Source organism: Tachyglossus aculeatus, chromosome 1 (assembly GCF_015852505.1).
Source record: "Tachyglossus aculeatus isolate mTacAcu1 chromosome 1, mTacAcu1.pri, whole genome shotgun sequence".
Lineage (NCBI taxonomy): Eukaryota > Metazoa > Chordata > Mammalia > Monotremata > Tachyglossidae > Tachyglossus > Tachyglossus aculeatus.
Genome location: NC_052066.1, coordinates 42,391,754 through 42,409,369, shown reverse-complemented (window position 1 = coordinate 42,409,369; position 17,616 = coordinate 42,391,754). Strand labels below are relative to the sequence as shown.

Sequence of the window (17,616 nt, the reverse complement as noted above, 5' to 3'; positions counted from 1 at the left end):
TTAGAACAGTGCTTGGCACATAGGAAGCGCTTAGCAAATACCATCGTTATTGTTATTATAGATGGGGTCCTGGTACAGTGAATAGGCTGGCATTAGAAGAGCGAGGTCTGCTGGCTGGGTTGGAATGGAGAATTAGTGAGGTAAGATAGAGGGCAAGGTGAAGCAGCGTGGCTCAGTGGAAAAAGCCCGGGCTTTGAAGTCAGAGGTCATGGGTTCAAATCCTGGCTCCACCACTTGTCAGCTGTGTGACTTTGGGGAAGTCACTTCACTTCTCTGGGCCTCAGTTCCCTCGTCTGTAAAATGGGGATGAAGACTGGGAGCCCACCTTGTAAATTCCCCAGCGCTTAGAACAGTGCTCTGCACATAGTAAGCGCTTAATAAATGCCATTATTATTATTATTATTATTATTAAATGATTTGTAGCTGATGGTGAGATGTTTCTTATGGATACGGAGGTGAGTGACTAGCCATTGGAGATTCTTGTAATTTATTTACCAATCAATCAATCATATTTATTGAGCACTTACTGTGTGCAGAGCACTGTACTAAGCGCTTGGGAAGTCCAAGTTGGCAACATATAGAGACGGTCCCTACCCAACAGTGGGCTCACAGTCGAGAAGGGGGAGACATTTATATTAATTTATATTCATTTATATTAATGTCTATCTCCCCCTCTAGACCATGAGCTCATTGTGGCCGGGAATGTGTCTGTTTATTTTATATCCTACTTTCCCAAAGCGCCTTGCAGAGTGCTCTGCGCACAGTAAGTGCTCAATCAACGAGCACTTCAATGAGAAGCAGCGTGGCTTAGTGGAAAGAGCGCGGGCTTGGGTCACAGTGGTTGTGAGTTCTAATCCTGCCTCTGTCATCTATCAACTGTGTGACTTTGGGCAAGTCACTTCTGAGCTTCAGCTACCTCATCTGTAAAATGGGGATTCATCATCATCATCATCAACCGTATTTATTGAGCGCTTACTATGTGCAGAGCACTGTACTAAGCGCTTGGGAAGTACAAATTGGCAGCATATTCAGACCGTGACAACCTGATTACCTTGTATCTGCTCCAGTGCTTTGAACAGTGCTTGGCACATAGTAAGCGCTTAGCAAATGCCGTCATTATTATTAATGAATATGGTTAACTGGCTGACTTGAATGGGGAAACGTGGACTTAATGCTTTTTAAAAAATGATCCGGGCAGCAAAATAAAGTAAGAACTGGACTGGGGAGAGACGGTACCCAGGGATGCCAGCGAGGAGGCTGACGCAGTAGTCGAAGTGAGATGTAGGATAATAATAATGGCATTTATTAAGCACTTACTATGTGCAAAGCACTGTTCTAAGCGCTGGGGAGGTCACAAGGGGATCAGGTTGTCCCACGGGGGCCTCACAGTCTTCATCCCCATTTTACAGATGAGGTAACTGAGGCACCGAGAAGTGAAGTGACTTGCCCAGAGTCACACGGCTAAGTGCTATCTCAGCAGAGAGCCGTTGATTAAATGGCTGTAGGGAAACAAACCTTTCATTCTGACTGGTCCTAGAAGTCCTAACTTAGGGAAGCTGGCATTACCACTGACTTCCCAGGGTGGGTAGAAGAATTTAATCGGAGAATTTGCCCCAGTAGAGGCCAGTTAATGAATCGGTGCCTCTCCTCGTCATCGATCGTATTTATTGAGCACTCACCGTGTGCAGAGCGCTGTACTAAGCGCTTACTGTCCTCCTTGTGTCGCCCGCCTACCCTTTCCGCTTCTCGCGTCATTCAGGGCACGTGGACTTCACCATCGAAGTGGAACGAGCCCTGAGAGTGTTGGATGGCGCGATCCTCGTCCTCTGTGCCGTCGGGGGAGTTCAGTGCCAAACCATGACTGTGAACCGCCAGATGAAGCGTTATGACGTCCCGTTTTTAACATTCATCAACAAGCTGGACCGAATGGGGTCTAACCCGTTCAGAGCATTACAGCAGATGAGGTACCGACGATTGGTAAAATAGCGTGAAGGGGAAACCTCCGTCTCCCGTGTCACCGAGACGGTTATCGGACACCGATTACGGGGCTTCACCCTCATTTTGCCGGGCCCTGCTTGTGAGACCGAGCGGGTTTCTCGTTCGTATCAATTGAGAGCTTATTTATAAAATTAGGGAGCCCTAAGACGAACCCATTCCTAGGTAAAAGCAGGGTGTGTGGCTATAAATTTGTCCCGGGCGCACTTAAAAGAGCTCCCGGCTCGGCCACGTATCTGCTGTGTAATTTTGAGCAAGTCACTTCGCTCTGTCTCAGTTCCCTCATCTTTAAAATGGGGATTGAGACTGGGAGCCCTGCATGGGACAGGGACTGTCAAACCCGATTTGTATCTACGCCAGCGCTTCTCTCTGTCTCAGTTCCCTCATCTTTAAAATGGGGATTGAGACTGTATATATGTATATATGGTTGTACATATTTATTACTCTATTTATTTATTTTACTTGTACATTTCTATCCCATTTATTTTATTTTGTTGGTATGTTTGGTTCTGTTCTCTGTCTCCCCCTTTTAGACTGTGAGCCCACTGTTGGGTAGGGACCGTCTCTATGTGTTGCCAGTTTGTACTTCCCAAGCTCTTAGTACAGTGCTCTGCACATAGTAAGCGCTCAATAAATACGATTGATTGATTGATTGATTGACTGTGAGCCCTGCATGGGACAGGGACTGTCAAACCCGATTTGTATCTACGCCAGCGCTTCTCTCTGTCTCAGTTCCCTCATCTTTAAAATGGGGATTGAGACTGGGAGCCCTGCATGGGACAGGGACTGTCAAACCCGATTTGTTTGTATCTACGCCAGCGCTTAGTACAGTGGCTGGCACATAGTAAGTGCTTAGCAAATACCACTGTCATTAGCGTTATTATTGTATGGCGATAGTATGTGAAATTACAATCTGATTACCTTGTAACCTCTCCAGCGCTTTGAACAGTGCTTTGCACAGAGTAAGCGCTTAACAAATGCCATCATTATTATTATTATTACTAGCATGTAGTATACCCAGTGTGTTTTCACTACACATTTTGGGTAGAATGCTGTTAGCGAATTGGGGAACATTATTCTGGCAACACACGCCTGTTTCTGAGTAGAACGGCGTTGGATGAAATGGTTGTACACGTGGCAGTGTCGGAGGCACGTTTACACCCACTGTGCGTAACGCAGGGTTCGGTAGGTAGGTAATCCCAATATTACAGAAGAGAATATTAAGAATATTAAGAGAAGCAGCGTGGCTCAGTGGAAAGAGCCCGGGCTTTGGAGTCAGAGGTCATGGGTTCAAATCCCGGCTCCACCACTCGTCAGCTGGGTGACTCTGGGCAAGTCACTTCACTTCTCTGTGCCTCTGTGACCTCATCTGGAAAATGGGGATTACGTCTGTGAGCCCCACATGGGACAACTTGATTACCTTGTCTCTACCCCAGTGCTCAGAACAGTGCTTTGCACATAGTAAGCGCTTAATAAATGCCATTATTATTATTATTACAGGAGAACGGAGTGTCCGTTTTTTCTATATAGAACAAAAGGAAGTTAGAGAATAAATGCGTTGTTGCAGGGATGGCTTAGAGAAGCAGCGTGGCTCAGTGGAAAGATCTCGGGCTTAGGAGTCAGAGGTCATGGGTTCTAATCCCGGCTCTGCCGCCTGTCAGCTGTGTGACTGGGCAAGGCAATTCACTTCTCTGGGCCTCAGTTACCTCATCTGTAAAATGGGGATTTAGATTGTGAGCCCCCCCGTGGGGCAACCTGATCACCTTGTATCCTCCCCAGTGCTTAGAACAGTGCTTTGTACGTAGTAAGCGCTTAACAAATACCAAAGTTATTATTATTAGAGAATTATATAATTATTTAATTATATTATTATTATAATATTATTATTAGAGAAGCAGCGTGGCTCAGTGGAAAGAGCATGGGCTTTGGAGTCAGGGGTCATGGGTTCAAATCCCAGCTCCGCCAACTGTCAGCTGTGTGACTTTGGGCAAGTCACTTAACTTCTCTGGGCCTCAGTTCCCTCATCTGTAAAATGGGGATGAAGACTGTGAGCCCCCCGTGGGACACCCTGATCACCTTGCATCCCCTCTAGCGCTTAGAACAGTGCTTTGCACATAGTAAGCACTTAATAAATGCCATTATTATTATTATTATTATTATTTAAGGGACAGGGTTTCTCTAAGGGGAAGGACATTGGTTGGAGACTGTGGGAAGAAGGCAAGAGACAGAATTGGATCCAGAGCCAGGCAGACAGCCAGGCTCTCTGGCATTCAGCCGAGTGTTGTTGGCTCTCATACCTGACCTACCTACTTACCGACGTTGACTCTCCAAGTCACTCATACCTGACCGACCTACTTACCTCCGTTGACTCTCCAAGTCACCCAGCTGACCCCCTACCAAAACCCAGCCCAATCTCTCCACTCCCCTAACACCCCTCGGCTCTCTGGTCCTCCATCTCATCTATCCCGTCACCGATCCCTGGCCCATATTCCTCAGGCCTGGAACACCCACTCCCTCCCTATCTAATAATAATGATGATGATGATGGCGTTTGTTAAGCGCTTTCTGTGTGCAAAGCCGTGTTCTAAGCGCCGGGGGGATGCATGGTGATCACGTCCCACGTGGGGCTCACAGTCTTAATCCCCATTTTATAGATGAGGTGACTGAGGCTCATAGATTTGCCCAAGGTCACACAGCAGACATGTGGGGGAGCCGGGATTAGAACCCATGACCTCTGACTCCCAAGCCCGTTCTCTTTCCACTGAGCCATGCTGCTTCTCTATCCAATGGCCCAACTCTCCCCACCCCGAGAAGGCTCCTAAAATCACATCTCCGAGAGGCCTTCCCAGACTAAGCCCATTATTATTGTTATAAAAAGTGCTTGCTTTGTGTCACACACTGTTGTAAGTACTGGGGTAGCTCCCTGCCCCACCTCGAGACACACAGTCAGTCTTTCTTTATCCACCCTTCCCTCTACAACTATGAATTTAGCTGTGTGCTCCTTAAGCACTTCGATTTACCCCAGTCCCAGAGTACCTATGTACATATCCCTGTACTCTAATATTTTCCCTATCCCTAAAATAGATTAGGGATAATAATAATAATAATAATGGCATTTATTAAGCGCTTACTATGCAAAGCACTGTTCTAAGCGCTGGGGAGGTTACAAGGTGATCAGGTTGTCCCACGGGGGGCTCACAGTCTTCATCCCCATTTTGCAGATGAGGGAACTGAGGCCCACCAGTCTTCATCCCCATTTTCATCACAGAGAAGTTAAGTGACTTGCCCAAGGTCACACAGCTGACAAGTGGCGGAGCCGGGATTTGAACCCATGACCTCTGACTCCAAAGCCCGGGCTCTTTTCCACTGAGCCCCGCTGCTTCTCTGTTAGGGATCTATTTTCATGTCTCTCTCCCCCTGTAGACTGTAAGTTCCTTGTGGGCAGGGATTATAGCTGCCAACTCTATTGTATTGTACTCTCCTAAACACTCAGTCCAGGGCTCTACACACAGTAAACGCTCAGTAAATATCATTGATTGATCGTTCAGCTTGTTATTTTCCGCGGAGAAGCAATCATCTCAGCAGGAGAGAGTCCAGCTAAGCCCGCCTCTCTCCTCGTGGGCTGGCAGATCCAGCCTGTGGCTTTTCTCTCCTGACTGGTGGGTCTGCTCTCTGGGATTCCAGGCAGGGGGATGTAGGCCAGCTCTCTTCATTCATTTATTCAGTTGTATTTATTGAGTGCCTACTGTGTGCAGAGCACTGTACTAAGCGCTTGGAAAGTACAGCTTGGCAACAAAGAGAGACCATCCCTGCCCACAACAGGCTCACAGTCTAGAAGTGGGGAGACAGACATCAAAATCTAGTAAACAGGCATGAATAGCACCAGTATAAATAAAAATAATTATATATATATATATATATATATATATATATATATATATAATCACCAAAACAAGTAAACAGGCATTAATATAAATAGAATTATAGATATTACATATATACGCAAGGGCTGTGGGGCGGGGGTGTAGAGCAAAGGGAATGAGTTGGGGTGATGGAGAGGGAGCTGAGGAAAAGCGGGGCTTAGTCTGGGAAGGCCTCCTGGAGGAGGTGAGCCTTCAGTAGGGCTTTAGATGAAGAGGGGGGAAGTGTGATTTGTTGAAGAGTAGCCCCTGAAAGAGCAGTTGCAGTAAAACCCTTCGTTCAAAGCAAGCACCTGGGCGCTGCGGAGTGGGAGAGGCATGCTTGACTCAGTCTCCCTCCCACTTCCCCCCCTTTTTTTATGCCATTTGTCCAGTGCTGACTCTGTGCCAAGTACTTTAACAAGTGCTCGGGTAGGTCCAAGCTAATCAGGTTGGACACGGTCCCTATCCCACATAGGGCTTACAGTCTTAATCCCCATTTTACAGATGAGGTAACCGAGGCCCAGAAAAATGAAGTAAATTGCCCAAGGCCACAGAGCAGACACATGGTGGAGCTGGCAATAGAACCCGAGTCCTTCTGATTCCTGGGCCCTTGCTCTGCCCAAACGGCTTCCCTCCCATGGTTGTCCTCCATCTCATGCCTCCAATCAATCAATCAATTGTATTTATTGAGCGCTTACTGTGTGCAGAGCACTGTACTAAGCGCTTGGGAAGTACAAGTTGGCAACCTATAGAGACAGTCCCTACCCAACAGTGGGCTCACAGTCTAAAAGGGGGAGGCAGAGAACAAAACCAAACATACTAACAAAATAAAATAAATAGAATAGATATGTACAAGTAAAATAAGTAGAGTAATAAATATGTACAAACATATATACATATATACAGGTGCTGTGGGGAAGGGAAGGAGGTAAGATGGGGGGGGATGGAGAGGGGGAGACCCCCAGTCTTCTTCCTCCTCTCTTTACTCACTTTCTATTTTCTGAGACTTTCCCTGTCCCCTACATAATCTCCTGATCATCTTTCCTCTTTTGTTTGGCTTTGCCTTTGTGGTGGCACCCTGATAGCTTCAAATCAAAAATATACACCTCAGTGGTATAAAGCATACCCACTATGTGCTGGCCACTGTACAAAGTACTTTAGAGAGTACAGTTCATTCATTCAGTCGTATTTATTGAGCGCTTACTGTGTGCAGAGCACTATACTAAGCACTTGGGAAGTACAAGTCGGCAACGTATAGAGACGGTCCCTACCCAACAAGGGGCTCGCAGTCTAGAAGGGAGACAGACAACAAAACAAAACCTGTAGACAGGTGTCAAAATCGTCAGAACAAATAGAATTAGAGCTAGAGTACAATAGTGGTAGAAGACAAATTGCCTTGCCTACAAAGTGCTTACAGTCTAATGGAGGAGACAGAAACAAAGTTATTTGCAGTTAGGAGAAAATGCTCAAATATTGGAGTAGGTCAAGTAATATTTCCAAGTGCAGTGAGAGGTTGGAGTTAATGCTGTGGGAGACTCTCCCAAGAGCTTAGTACAGTGCTCTGGACATAGTAAGTGCTCAATCACTACTATTTGATAAAGTCATCATCATCAATCGTATTTATTGAGCGCTTACTATGTGCAGAGCACTGTACTAAGCGCTTGGGAAGTACAAATTCGATACAGAAGAATTAAAGCACTAGTAAGGCAGGGATGAGCTAAAAGAAAAAAATAATTGGAAAATGTCCCAAAGGAAGTGAGATTGCAGGAGGGCTTTGAAGATGTAGAGAGCTGGGGTTTGGTGGAACGGAATGCAGAAGGAGCTCCAGTCCAGCGGAAAGCTCAGGCAAGGGGGGGAATTTTGAGAATGAGGAACAACGAAAAGGGGGGTTTAGGAGGAGCAAAGAGTGCAAGCTGGGATGCAGTAGAAGAGGGGAATAAAGAGAGAGTTGATATACCTTAAACCCAGTGATCAGGAGATGAAGGGTAGCCATTGATAGTTTCTGAGAAGTGAAGAGAGGTGTGCAGAAGGATGATGATGATGGCATTTATTAAGCACTTACTATGTGCAAGGCACTGTTCTAAGTGCTGGGGAAGTTACAAGGTGATCAGGTTGTCCCGATGATCTGAGCAGCAGGGTAAAGTGTAGCCTGGGGATGGAGGAAACTGGAGACGAGGAGAATCAGGAGGAGATTGATGCGGGAGGGAAGCTGGGATATGATGAATGGTTGAGCAGGGCGGTGGCTGTGGGGATGGAGAGGAAGGGGTGGATCTGGGAAATGTAGCGGGAAAAACTGACAAGGCACGTGTCATCGTAGGAAAACTCAAAAGGGAATGAGAAAGAGTGAGAAGGCGGGTGGGAAATGAGGGAGAGAAAGGGAGAGTCAGTGTACTGCATTAATCAATCAATCAATCGTATTTATTGAGTGCTTACGGTGCAGGGTACTGTACTAAGCGCTTGGTAGACTAGGGGGTCCCTGTAGTCTTGGTGTGGATATGCAGCAGCTAGTTCTCTACTGTTGCGCTGCAAAAATAAAAAATAAACAAGCGCTTAGTACAGTGCTCTTTTTAGACTGTGAGCCCACTGCTGGGTAGGGACTGTCTCTATATGTTACCAACTTGTACTTCCCAAGCGCTTAGTACAGTGCTCTGCACACAGTAAGCGCTCAACAAATATGATCGATGACGATGATGATGCTCTGCACACAGTAAGCGCCCAATAAATACGATTGAATTCTTGTGAACTCCAGGTTAAGGAGAACTTGTATTTCAGCTGCCTCTTCTCCAAGGCCGCCCGCTGGTTCATTCTTCCCACACTGGAACAAGTTCTCTCCGGACACGTGTCATTATGTTCTATCCAAAACATGTCGTGAAGTCCTGGAGGATGGCAGAAATGAATTTGTTCTCCTTGAGACATGGTGTTCTCTTGCGTTTACCGAGAGGCTTCAATGTTCTCTTCCATATCTTATGAAACACCTACTGTGTAGTCAAGGCACAAACAAGTTTGTGCAGTGCCAATGAATTTCAAAAACCGATCAGTGACAAAATCTGTAAAATCAGGACTGATGAAAATTGACTGCGTTGTATGGTTGTAGGAGGGGAGGGGAGGTGTGAGAGGGAGGTGTCTGGTGGATGGAGTTGTGTTAAGCGCTCAATAAGTATCATTTATTAATTGATAGTATCAGCCTTGTCCCTGCTGTGTGATTACCCTGTGTGGATAATCATTTACCTTATCTGTGCTTCAGTTTCCTCACTTTTAAAATGGATATAATATCCTTTTTATAGCCAGCGTGGCTCAATGGAAAGATCACGGGCTTTGGAGTCAGAGGTCATGAGTTTAAATCCCGGCTCTGCCAATTGTCAGCTGTGTGACTTTGGGAAGGTCACTTAACTTCTTTTAGACTGTGAGCCCACTGTTGGGTAGGGACTGTCTCTATGTGTTGCCAATTTGTACTTCCCAAGCGCTTAGTACAGTGCTCTGCACATAGTAAGCGCTCAATAAATACGATTGATTGATTGATTGATTGATTGATTGATTCTCTGGTCGCCAGTTACCTCATCTGTCAAATGGGGATTAAGACTGTGAGCCCCTGGTGGGACAACCTGATCACCTTGTAACCTCCCCAGCGCTTAGAACGGTGCTTTGCACAAAGTAAGCGCTTAATAAGTGCCATTATTATTATTATTATTATTTGGGGATAGACTTTTAGCTCCTACTTCCAATCAATGGTACTTATTGAGCACTTACTGTTGGCAGAGCAATTTACCAAAGCATTTCAGAGAGTACAGTGGTTTAGGTAAGCATACTCCCTCCCTTCAAGGAGCTTATATTAATTCTCAACACATGAGTTTTGTCAGCCCAACAGTCCCTTCTTAGCCTCCTTGCATAGTTACTTATTTATACTTACCCATAGCGGTTGGAGAATTGTACTTTTATTATCCAGTAAATATTTTTATGTCTCTTTAGAGAGTAAGCTCCTTGGGGGCAGGAAGTGAGATCTGTGTTTTTGCTGTAAGCGCTCAATAAATGATAGTAAGCGCTCAATAAATAAATATGATTGATGGTGCTGTACTTTCTAAAGCCCTTAGTACAGTTCATTGCACCCAATTGATGCATAAGAAATACCATTATTCTTAATAATAATAATGGCATTTGTTAAGTGCTTATTATGTGCAAAGCACTGTTCTAAGCGCTGGATACTGTTAGTAACAGTAGTAATCATCATCACAATTCTGGTATTAACTTCTTACTGTGTCGAGTGCAGGGTAGACACAAGTTAATAATAATAATAATAATGATGGTATTTGTTAAGCGCTTACTATGTGCAAAGCACTGTTCTAAGCGCTGGGGAGATACAAGGTGATCAGGTTGCCCCACGGGGGGCTCACAGTCTTAATCCCCATTTTACAGATGAGGGAACTGAGGCCCAGAGAAGTTAAGTGACTCGCCCAAAGTCACACAGCTGACAAGTGGAGGAGCCGGGGTTTGAACCCGTGACCTCCGACTCCAAAGCCCGGGCTCTTTCCACTGAGCCACGCCTGCCGGTCCCACGTGGGGCTCACAGTTTAAGGAGGGAGGACAGGCATTGTTAGTACTACCACTTGCCTGTTGTGTAGTATAATGTTTGACGATGGTTCTCCAAGGTTCGGAGAGGAGAGAAGAAATTTAAAAGTACTGTCGAGGAATAGCACATGCTTATTAGCGGCTGTTATTTATCTCATTGCCAACGTTCATTCAGCTTCACTTGCTACCTAGGATGTTGTAGTGAAATATGTGTTTCGATTTGAAAGATACAGAGCCTGCTTCATGCTTAAAGAAACAGCGTGGCTTAGTGGAAAGAGCAGGAGCCCTGGAGTCAGAGGACCTGCGTTTTAATTCCAGCTCCACCACTGTCATTCGTTCATTCCATCGTATTTGTTGAGCGCGTACTGTGTGCACTGTACTAAGCACTTGGGAAGTACAAGTTGGCAACATATTGAGACGATCCCTACCCAACAGCGGGCTCACAGTCTTGCCTGCTATGTGATGTTGAGCAAGTCATTCAACTTCTCTGTGCTTCAGTTTCCTCATCAGTAAAATGGGAATAAAATACCTGTTCTCCATCCTACTTAGACTGTGAGTCCCATGTGGGGCAGGGACTGTGTCTGATAGCCATGTTGCCAATTTATATGTTGCCGATTTATATGTTGCCAATTTGTATGTTGCCCATTTGTACTTCCCAAGCGCTTAGTACAGTGCTCTGCACGTAGTAAGCGCTCAATAAATACGATTGATGATGATGATCAGCCTATATTGTACCCACCCCAGTGCTTAGTTTCAGTGTTTGGACCCTAATATAATAATAATAATAGCATTTGTTAAGTGCTTACTGTGTGTACAGCACTGTTCTAAGTGCTGGGGGGGATACAAGGTGATCACGTCCCACATGAGACTCACAGTCTTAACCCCCATTTTACAGATAAGGTAACTGAGGCTCAGAGAAGTTAAGTAACTTGCCCAAGGTCACACAGCAGACACGTAGGGGAGGCAGGATTAGAACCCATGACCTCAGAAAGCCCATGCTCTTTCCACTGAGCCAGCTCTTAACAAATACCGCAGTGATTATTATGATTATTACTGGTTTCCTTTGATTGGAAACTCTCACATTTCTAAATAATCAGTCAATAGAAGCTGTTCAAGTGGTGGTAGGGTTTTGGGAGTATCTGATTATTGGAATTCGTTCTTCCTATGTACAAAACAGAAATACTTTTCTTGTCAATCTGAAAACTGTTTCCCTTTTTAGGTCCAAATTAAATCACAATGCAGCTTTTCTTCAGATTCCCATCGGCTTGGAAGGTGATTTCAGAGGCATTATCGATCTTGTTGAGGAGAGGGCCATATTTTTTGATGGAGACTTTGGGTAAGTAAGAAACTTCTGCAAGTCTAGAGACAAGGAGGCAGATATTACCGCCAGTGGCATTTTCTTCAAGACTGAAGGATAACTAATACACCCATATATTATGTATAGCTGTACATGGGGCAGCAGGAATTCAAAAGGAATGAAAGGTAGAAACTCCTTTTGCCAAAAGCAATCATTATCTGTAGAGTTAAGCAACAATAATTGCTTCACAATTTGACTTTAAGCCACTGTGGCCCTTCTCACTTCTGGAAAAAATACTCTTTTCTGGAAAAGGATCTCCCTGTTTTTTAGCCTATTGTCTCAAGTTGGGATTATGCTTTCTAAGACAGGTGAATGTAATTAATGTGGCCTCTAACTAGGGAGAGCAGTGGAGAGTCAGAAAAGTTTCTCGGATGTCCTTCTTCCCTCTCCCCATCCCACCCCCATCCCACATTCTTCTTGGAGATTTGGCACATCTGGAATTTGACTTGGAGACATTCACCTGAATCAGGCTCACTTCTAGCATAATCCCTGAGTAACGAATAATGAAGTCTGTTTGCCGCAGAGCCCCTCCAGAATGCTGGAAGGCCTTTTCTCTCTCCACAGCAGCGACTGTAATAATAATAATGTTACTTGTTAAGTGCTTACTATGTGCCAAGCCCTGTTCTAAGCACTGAGGTAGATATAAGGTAATCAGGTTGGACACAATCCTTGTCCCACGGGGGTTCACACTCTTAACCTACATTTTACAGATGAGGTGACTGAGGCTCAGAGAAGTGAAGTGACTTGCCCACGATCACACACCAGACATGTACAGGTGGTTATTTATACTCCCCTTCAGCTTTTGGGATTTAGTTCTATGGCCTGAACTAATGGCTCCTTGCTGTCTCCTCAGTTAATCAATCAACCATTTATTGAGTGCTTCCTGTGTGCAGAGCACTGTACCAAGCACTTGGGAGAGTATAGTATAACAACAGAGTTGGTAGACCGGCTCCCTCCCCATAGCGAGCTTCCAGCCTCCTCAGTGCAGAAGCAAATCTAACTGACAAGCTCTTCACCAGAAGGTCCGGTTTTGGAGAAATATTTTTTTAAAGTTTGTGGGTAGCTAAAAACCAGATCTAAACCTAATTAAACCATCATGTGTTCATCTGCTGGCTTTCCATCAGGTCCTGGAGAAATGGAGTACTCTAAAGAATGTGCACTAAGGATATTGCATATGTTCTTTTAAACTGTTATTAATTGCAGATTCTTTACCCTGTCTTTCTCTCCTTTGTGATGGAATACAGTTATGTTATCTTCTGGTACTATTTATGTGCCTCTGGGCTTGTTATTTGGTAAAGATAAGCAGGTTCTGAATTGCCACACTTCCTCATGTTAATTCCATAGTTCCGACTTTGACTCAGCTCGGTAATGTAGGGAAACTGAATAATGGTGTTTACTCAGAAACAGGGAAAACTTAATTCTAATACGTGTTTGGAGATATTAACCCATTTGTTGTTATTGGTTCTTTTTGTCCCTTTTTGTTCTGATCACCATTCCATTAGGAATTACTCTCCTTTTTGGTTGCTGTTTATAAGAGAGATTGCTTTTCTCTCTTAATGGAATTTCAGAGGAATCAACTAACGGTAGACTCTCTGGGCAACGGACTATGTCCAGAGATATTTTTCGTAATTTAAAGGGGAGTAGATTAATTTCAGGTGGAGGGAATCGATTGTCACATAACTTCTTAAATCGGTAGCGTCTTTAATCGGCTATTCTGACAAATGAAAATGAAGACCCCCCATCTCCTTTTCCAGCCAGATCATTCGATACGATGAGATCCCTGCTGAGTTTCGAGCTGCGGCTACAGACCGCCGCCAGGAACTGATCGAATGTGTGGCTAATTCGGATGAGCAACTGGGTGAACTGTTTCTGGAAGAGAAGGTCCCCTCGGTGTCTGATTTGAAGGCAAGTAAACTCATCATAGTCTTGGAAAGTATTTGGGCTCTTATGTACATATCTGTAATAAATTTATATTAACGTCTGGCTCCTCCTCTAGACTGCAAGCTCATGGGCAGGGACTGTGTCTTATCAGCTCTGTTGTACTCTCCCAAGAGCTTAGTTTCTGCTCACAGTAAGTGCTCAATAAATACCACGGATTGATTTTTGATAGTATGGCACATCCCTCCCTCCAACTTATGTGCGTATCTAAACTTAACTGCTTCCCTCTACCCCTGATTTATTTTAGTACCTATCACTTCTGCCCGATCGTAAGCTTTTTGAGTGCAGGAGTCGGATTGACTAATTCTGTCGTACTCTCCCAGCAGCAAAGACTCAATAAATACTGTTGTTGATGAACTTTGCTCTCTGTGAAATTTGAGGAAGTCATGTCAAAATGTCGATAAGTGCCCTGGGGAAGTTTTTTTCTCAACAGATCATTTGTCATTTTAATTGTATTTATAGAGTGCTTACTGTGTGCAGAGCACCGTACTAAACGCTTGGTAGAGTACAGTATAGCAGAGCATGCAGACACGTTCCCCACCCACAATGAGCTTACAGTCTAGAGGGAAAGACGGACATTAATATAAATAAGTTAGATATTCATTCATTCATTCAATTGTATTTATTGAGCGCTTACTGTGTGCAGAGCACTGTACTAAGCGCTTGGGAAATACAGGTTGGCAACATATAGAGACGGTCCCTACCCGGCAGTGGGCTCACAGTCTAGAAGGGCTGTGGGGCTGAGGAAGGGGTGAATAAAAGATGCAAATATAAATGCAAGTTATAAGATGTTGGATTGTTTAATATTTTGGGATTGTTTACTACAGTACAAAAGAGAAGTGACGTTTTAAATATATTGGCTATTTGTATGGAAATGAGGTCATGTCACCACCTGAGACATTTGAGAGTAGTACAGGTTTGCTTTGTTTCTTAAGTAGAGATGCAGGAGGATTCCAATCTTCGGGAAGTTTTTTAGCTACTGGATTGGTTGGTCGTGTGTACAGGAAAGATGATCGGATTTTTAAAAAAAGTTTGTTGCCCATATTACAATGGGCACAGGTGGCTGGGAACAGGCACCAAGATGCTCAGCAAACTGCAGAAGCTTCTGTATGAAAATAGCCTGGAAAAGCAAGGGTTTTAGTGAGGACATTAATACACTTTACTAAATCAGGAATTACTGTTTTTTAATGGTATTTGTTAAGTGCTTACTATGTGCCAGCCACTGTACTAAGGCTGAAAGGTACAAGATTCGTAGTTACAGCATTGCTTCATGGGAAAGAGCATGGACTTTGGAGTCGGAGGTCATGGGTTCAAATCCCGGCTCCGCCACTTGTCGGCTGTGTGACTTCGGGCAAGCCACTTAACTTCTCTGGGCCTCAGTACCCTCGTCTGCAAAATGGGGATTAAGACTGTGAGCCCCCTGTGGGACAACCTGATCACCTTGTAACCTCCCCAGCGCTTAGAACAGTGCTTTGCACATAGTAAATGCTTTGTAAATGCCATCATTATTAAAATACAGAATAATCCAGTTGGACCCAGTCCCTGTCCCATAGAGGGCTTACAGACTTAATCCCCATTTTACAGATGAGGTAACTGAGGCCCAGGGAAATGGAGAGACTTGCCTAAGGTCACACAGTAAGCCAATGGTGGAGCTGGGATTAGAACCTCTAATAATAATAATGGTATTTGTTAAGCGCTTACTATGTGCCAAGCACTGTTCTGAGCGCTGAGGTAGATGTAAGCCTGCTGTTGGGTAGGGACCGCCAACTTGTACTTCCCAAGCGCTTAGTACAGTGCTCTGCACACAGTAAGCGCTCAATAAATACAATTGAATGAATGTAAGGTAATCCGGTTGTCTCACTTGGGGCTCACAATCTTAATCCCCATTTTACAGATGAGATAATTGAGGCACAGGGAGGTGAAGTGACTTGTCCAAAGTCACACAGCTGATAAGTGGCAGAGCCGGGATTAGAACCCACGACCTCCAGCTCCGGGCTCCAGCCACTTCACCCTGCTTCCCCATTGGATTTCGGGATCTTTCACCGGGATGAGAGAGGCACTGCTCAAGGAGCTGCCAGGTTTGAGGCCAAGTGACAGGGAGGCATAAGAGAGGTGCCGGTGTCCCCAGACAGGAACTCTAAACTCCCGGATAAATTAAGCAATCTCATGGACAAAACTCTTCTGTGAATTGTGACAAAAACACCAGTTTCAAAGCTCCCTGATTTTAGCCGGCTAATAAAGCAGTTAAGATTATTACCTTTGTGATGTTGGCAGATTCTGTGCAATTTTTCCACCTGTTAAAGTCTTTGCCCACCTCCACCCCTCCTGTTTCCTCCTCATTGGCTCCACTCCTTATCAGTGAGGGTTGTGTACAGTAGAAAGTTGTAACATTTCTTTCTGTAGTATACTTTCGAAAGAAAGCCATTATTGCAGTCCATTAAGCGAATAAATAAACCTCAGGAAAAACCCAGGGTTTGGATAAAGACGTGAATTAACTCCTGTTTTCCCTCCTACTTAGACTGCAAGCCCCATACGGGACAGGGACTGTGTCTGAACTGATTAACTTGTGTCTATCCCAGCACTTAGAACAATACTGGAAACAGAGTAAGCACTTACCACTGTAATTATCCAGTTTGGGTGGCTGTGGAGCAAATGAACTGGATTTTTCGCAGATCCCAATTCCACCTTATGTTGTATATATATATATATATATATATATATATTCTCAATCTGGTGAATTTATATCTAACTGTAAACAGGTGTCACTGTTATGCTAAATGCTGTGCTAATTTATTATTTGTAATATTTAGTAGGTATTAGCATGAAGCAGGATTTCAGAGGAAAAGCATGGCCTAGTGGATAGAGAACGGGCCTGGGATCAGAAGGACCTGGCTTCTGATTTGGTTCTGCCACTTGTCTGCTGTGTGACCTTGGGCAGATCACTTCTGTGCTTCAGTTACCTCATTTGTAAGATGGGGATTGACTGTGAGGCCTTTAGGGAAAATGGACTGTGTCCAACCTAACAGTCTTGTGTCCACCCCAGAGCTTAGTACAGTGCCTGGCACATAGTAAGCGCGTAACAAATACCATAAAAAAATGACTTTGTGCTGTTGCCAGGGTCTCTCCCTTAAGCTATTGTCTTGAACACCCTATAATTATATTTACTGTGTTTAATGCGTCTTTGTTAATTAGCGAAGTTCTGCATAGTTTTGAGTTAATAATAATAATAATGGCATTTATTAAGCGCTTACTATGTGCAAAGCACCTGAATCTAGTAGTATTATAACAAAGGAATGCCAGATAATCCCTGAATGAGGAGAATTTTGGATTTACGTTGTTGCGACTGTTTACAGCTGTTTAGAAGAGCTAGGTTAGGTGGTAATTCTTGAATATTGGAAGGTGGTCGCTACTGTGTGAGGCTATCCCAGGTGTTAAATGAGTTAAATAAATTTATTTTCCCTGATTTTGGTGCTACCATTTTACAGACTGGGGAATCTCTCAGAAAACTTGTTTGTGTGATTGATTTGATTTGAAGGGGTGGTTAGTTTCTAGTCTTTTGGGATTGTACATGGAAAGAGTATATGGGAAATCGTGACAATTTTGCATTTCAGACGGTTTTAATTTTAGTAAGTGTTGCCCATTCAGTATGCCGTATTTTATCGGTCAATCAGTTGTACTTTTTGAGCACTTACTATGTGCACTATGTGTATGAAGCACTTGGGGGAATGCAGCTGAATTAGCAGTCATGTTCCCTGCCCATAATGAGCTCACAGTCTAGAGGGGGAGGCAGACAACATTATTTAGATGGTTGTGGTTGTGGTGACATTGCCATAGAGGTGTCAGCCTGTTAAAATGGAAAAAA

General features: G+C 44.3%; 1 protein-coding gene across 1 annotated transcript in view; it reads left to right on the top strand.

Moving 5' to 3' along the window:
* The window catches only part of GFM1 (G elongation factor mitochondrial 1), a 102,719-nt gene that overhangs the window by 20,290 nt on the left and 64,813 nt on the right, over window positions 1–17,616 (top strand). Inside the window, exons 4-6 of the mRNA XM_038749095.1 lie at window positions 1,760–1,964; window positions 11,679–11,795; window positions 13,571–13,721. Coding sequence (XP_038605023.1) covers window positions 1,760–1,964; window positions 11,679–11,795; window positions 13,571–13,721 — 473 coding nt within the window. The remainder of the gene's footprint in view (window positions 1–1,759; window positions 1,965–11,678; window positions 11,796–13,570; window positions 13,722–17,616) is intronic.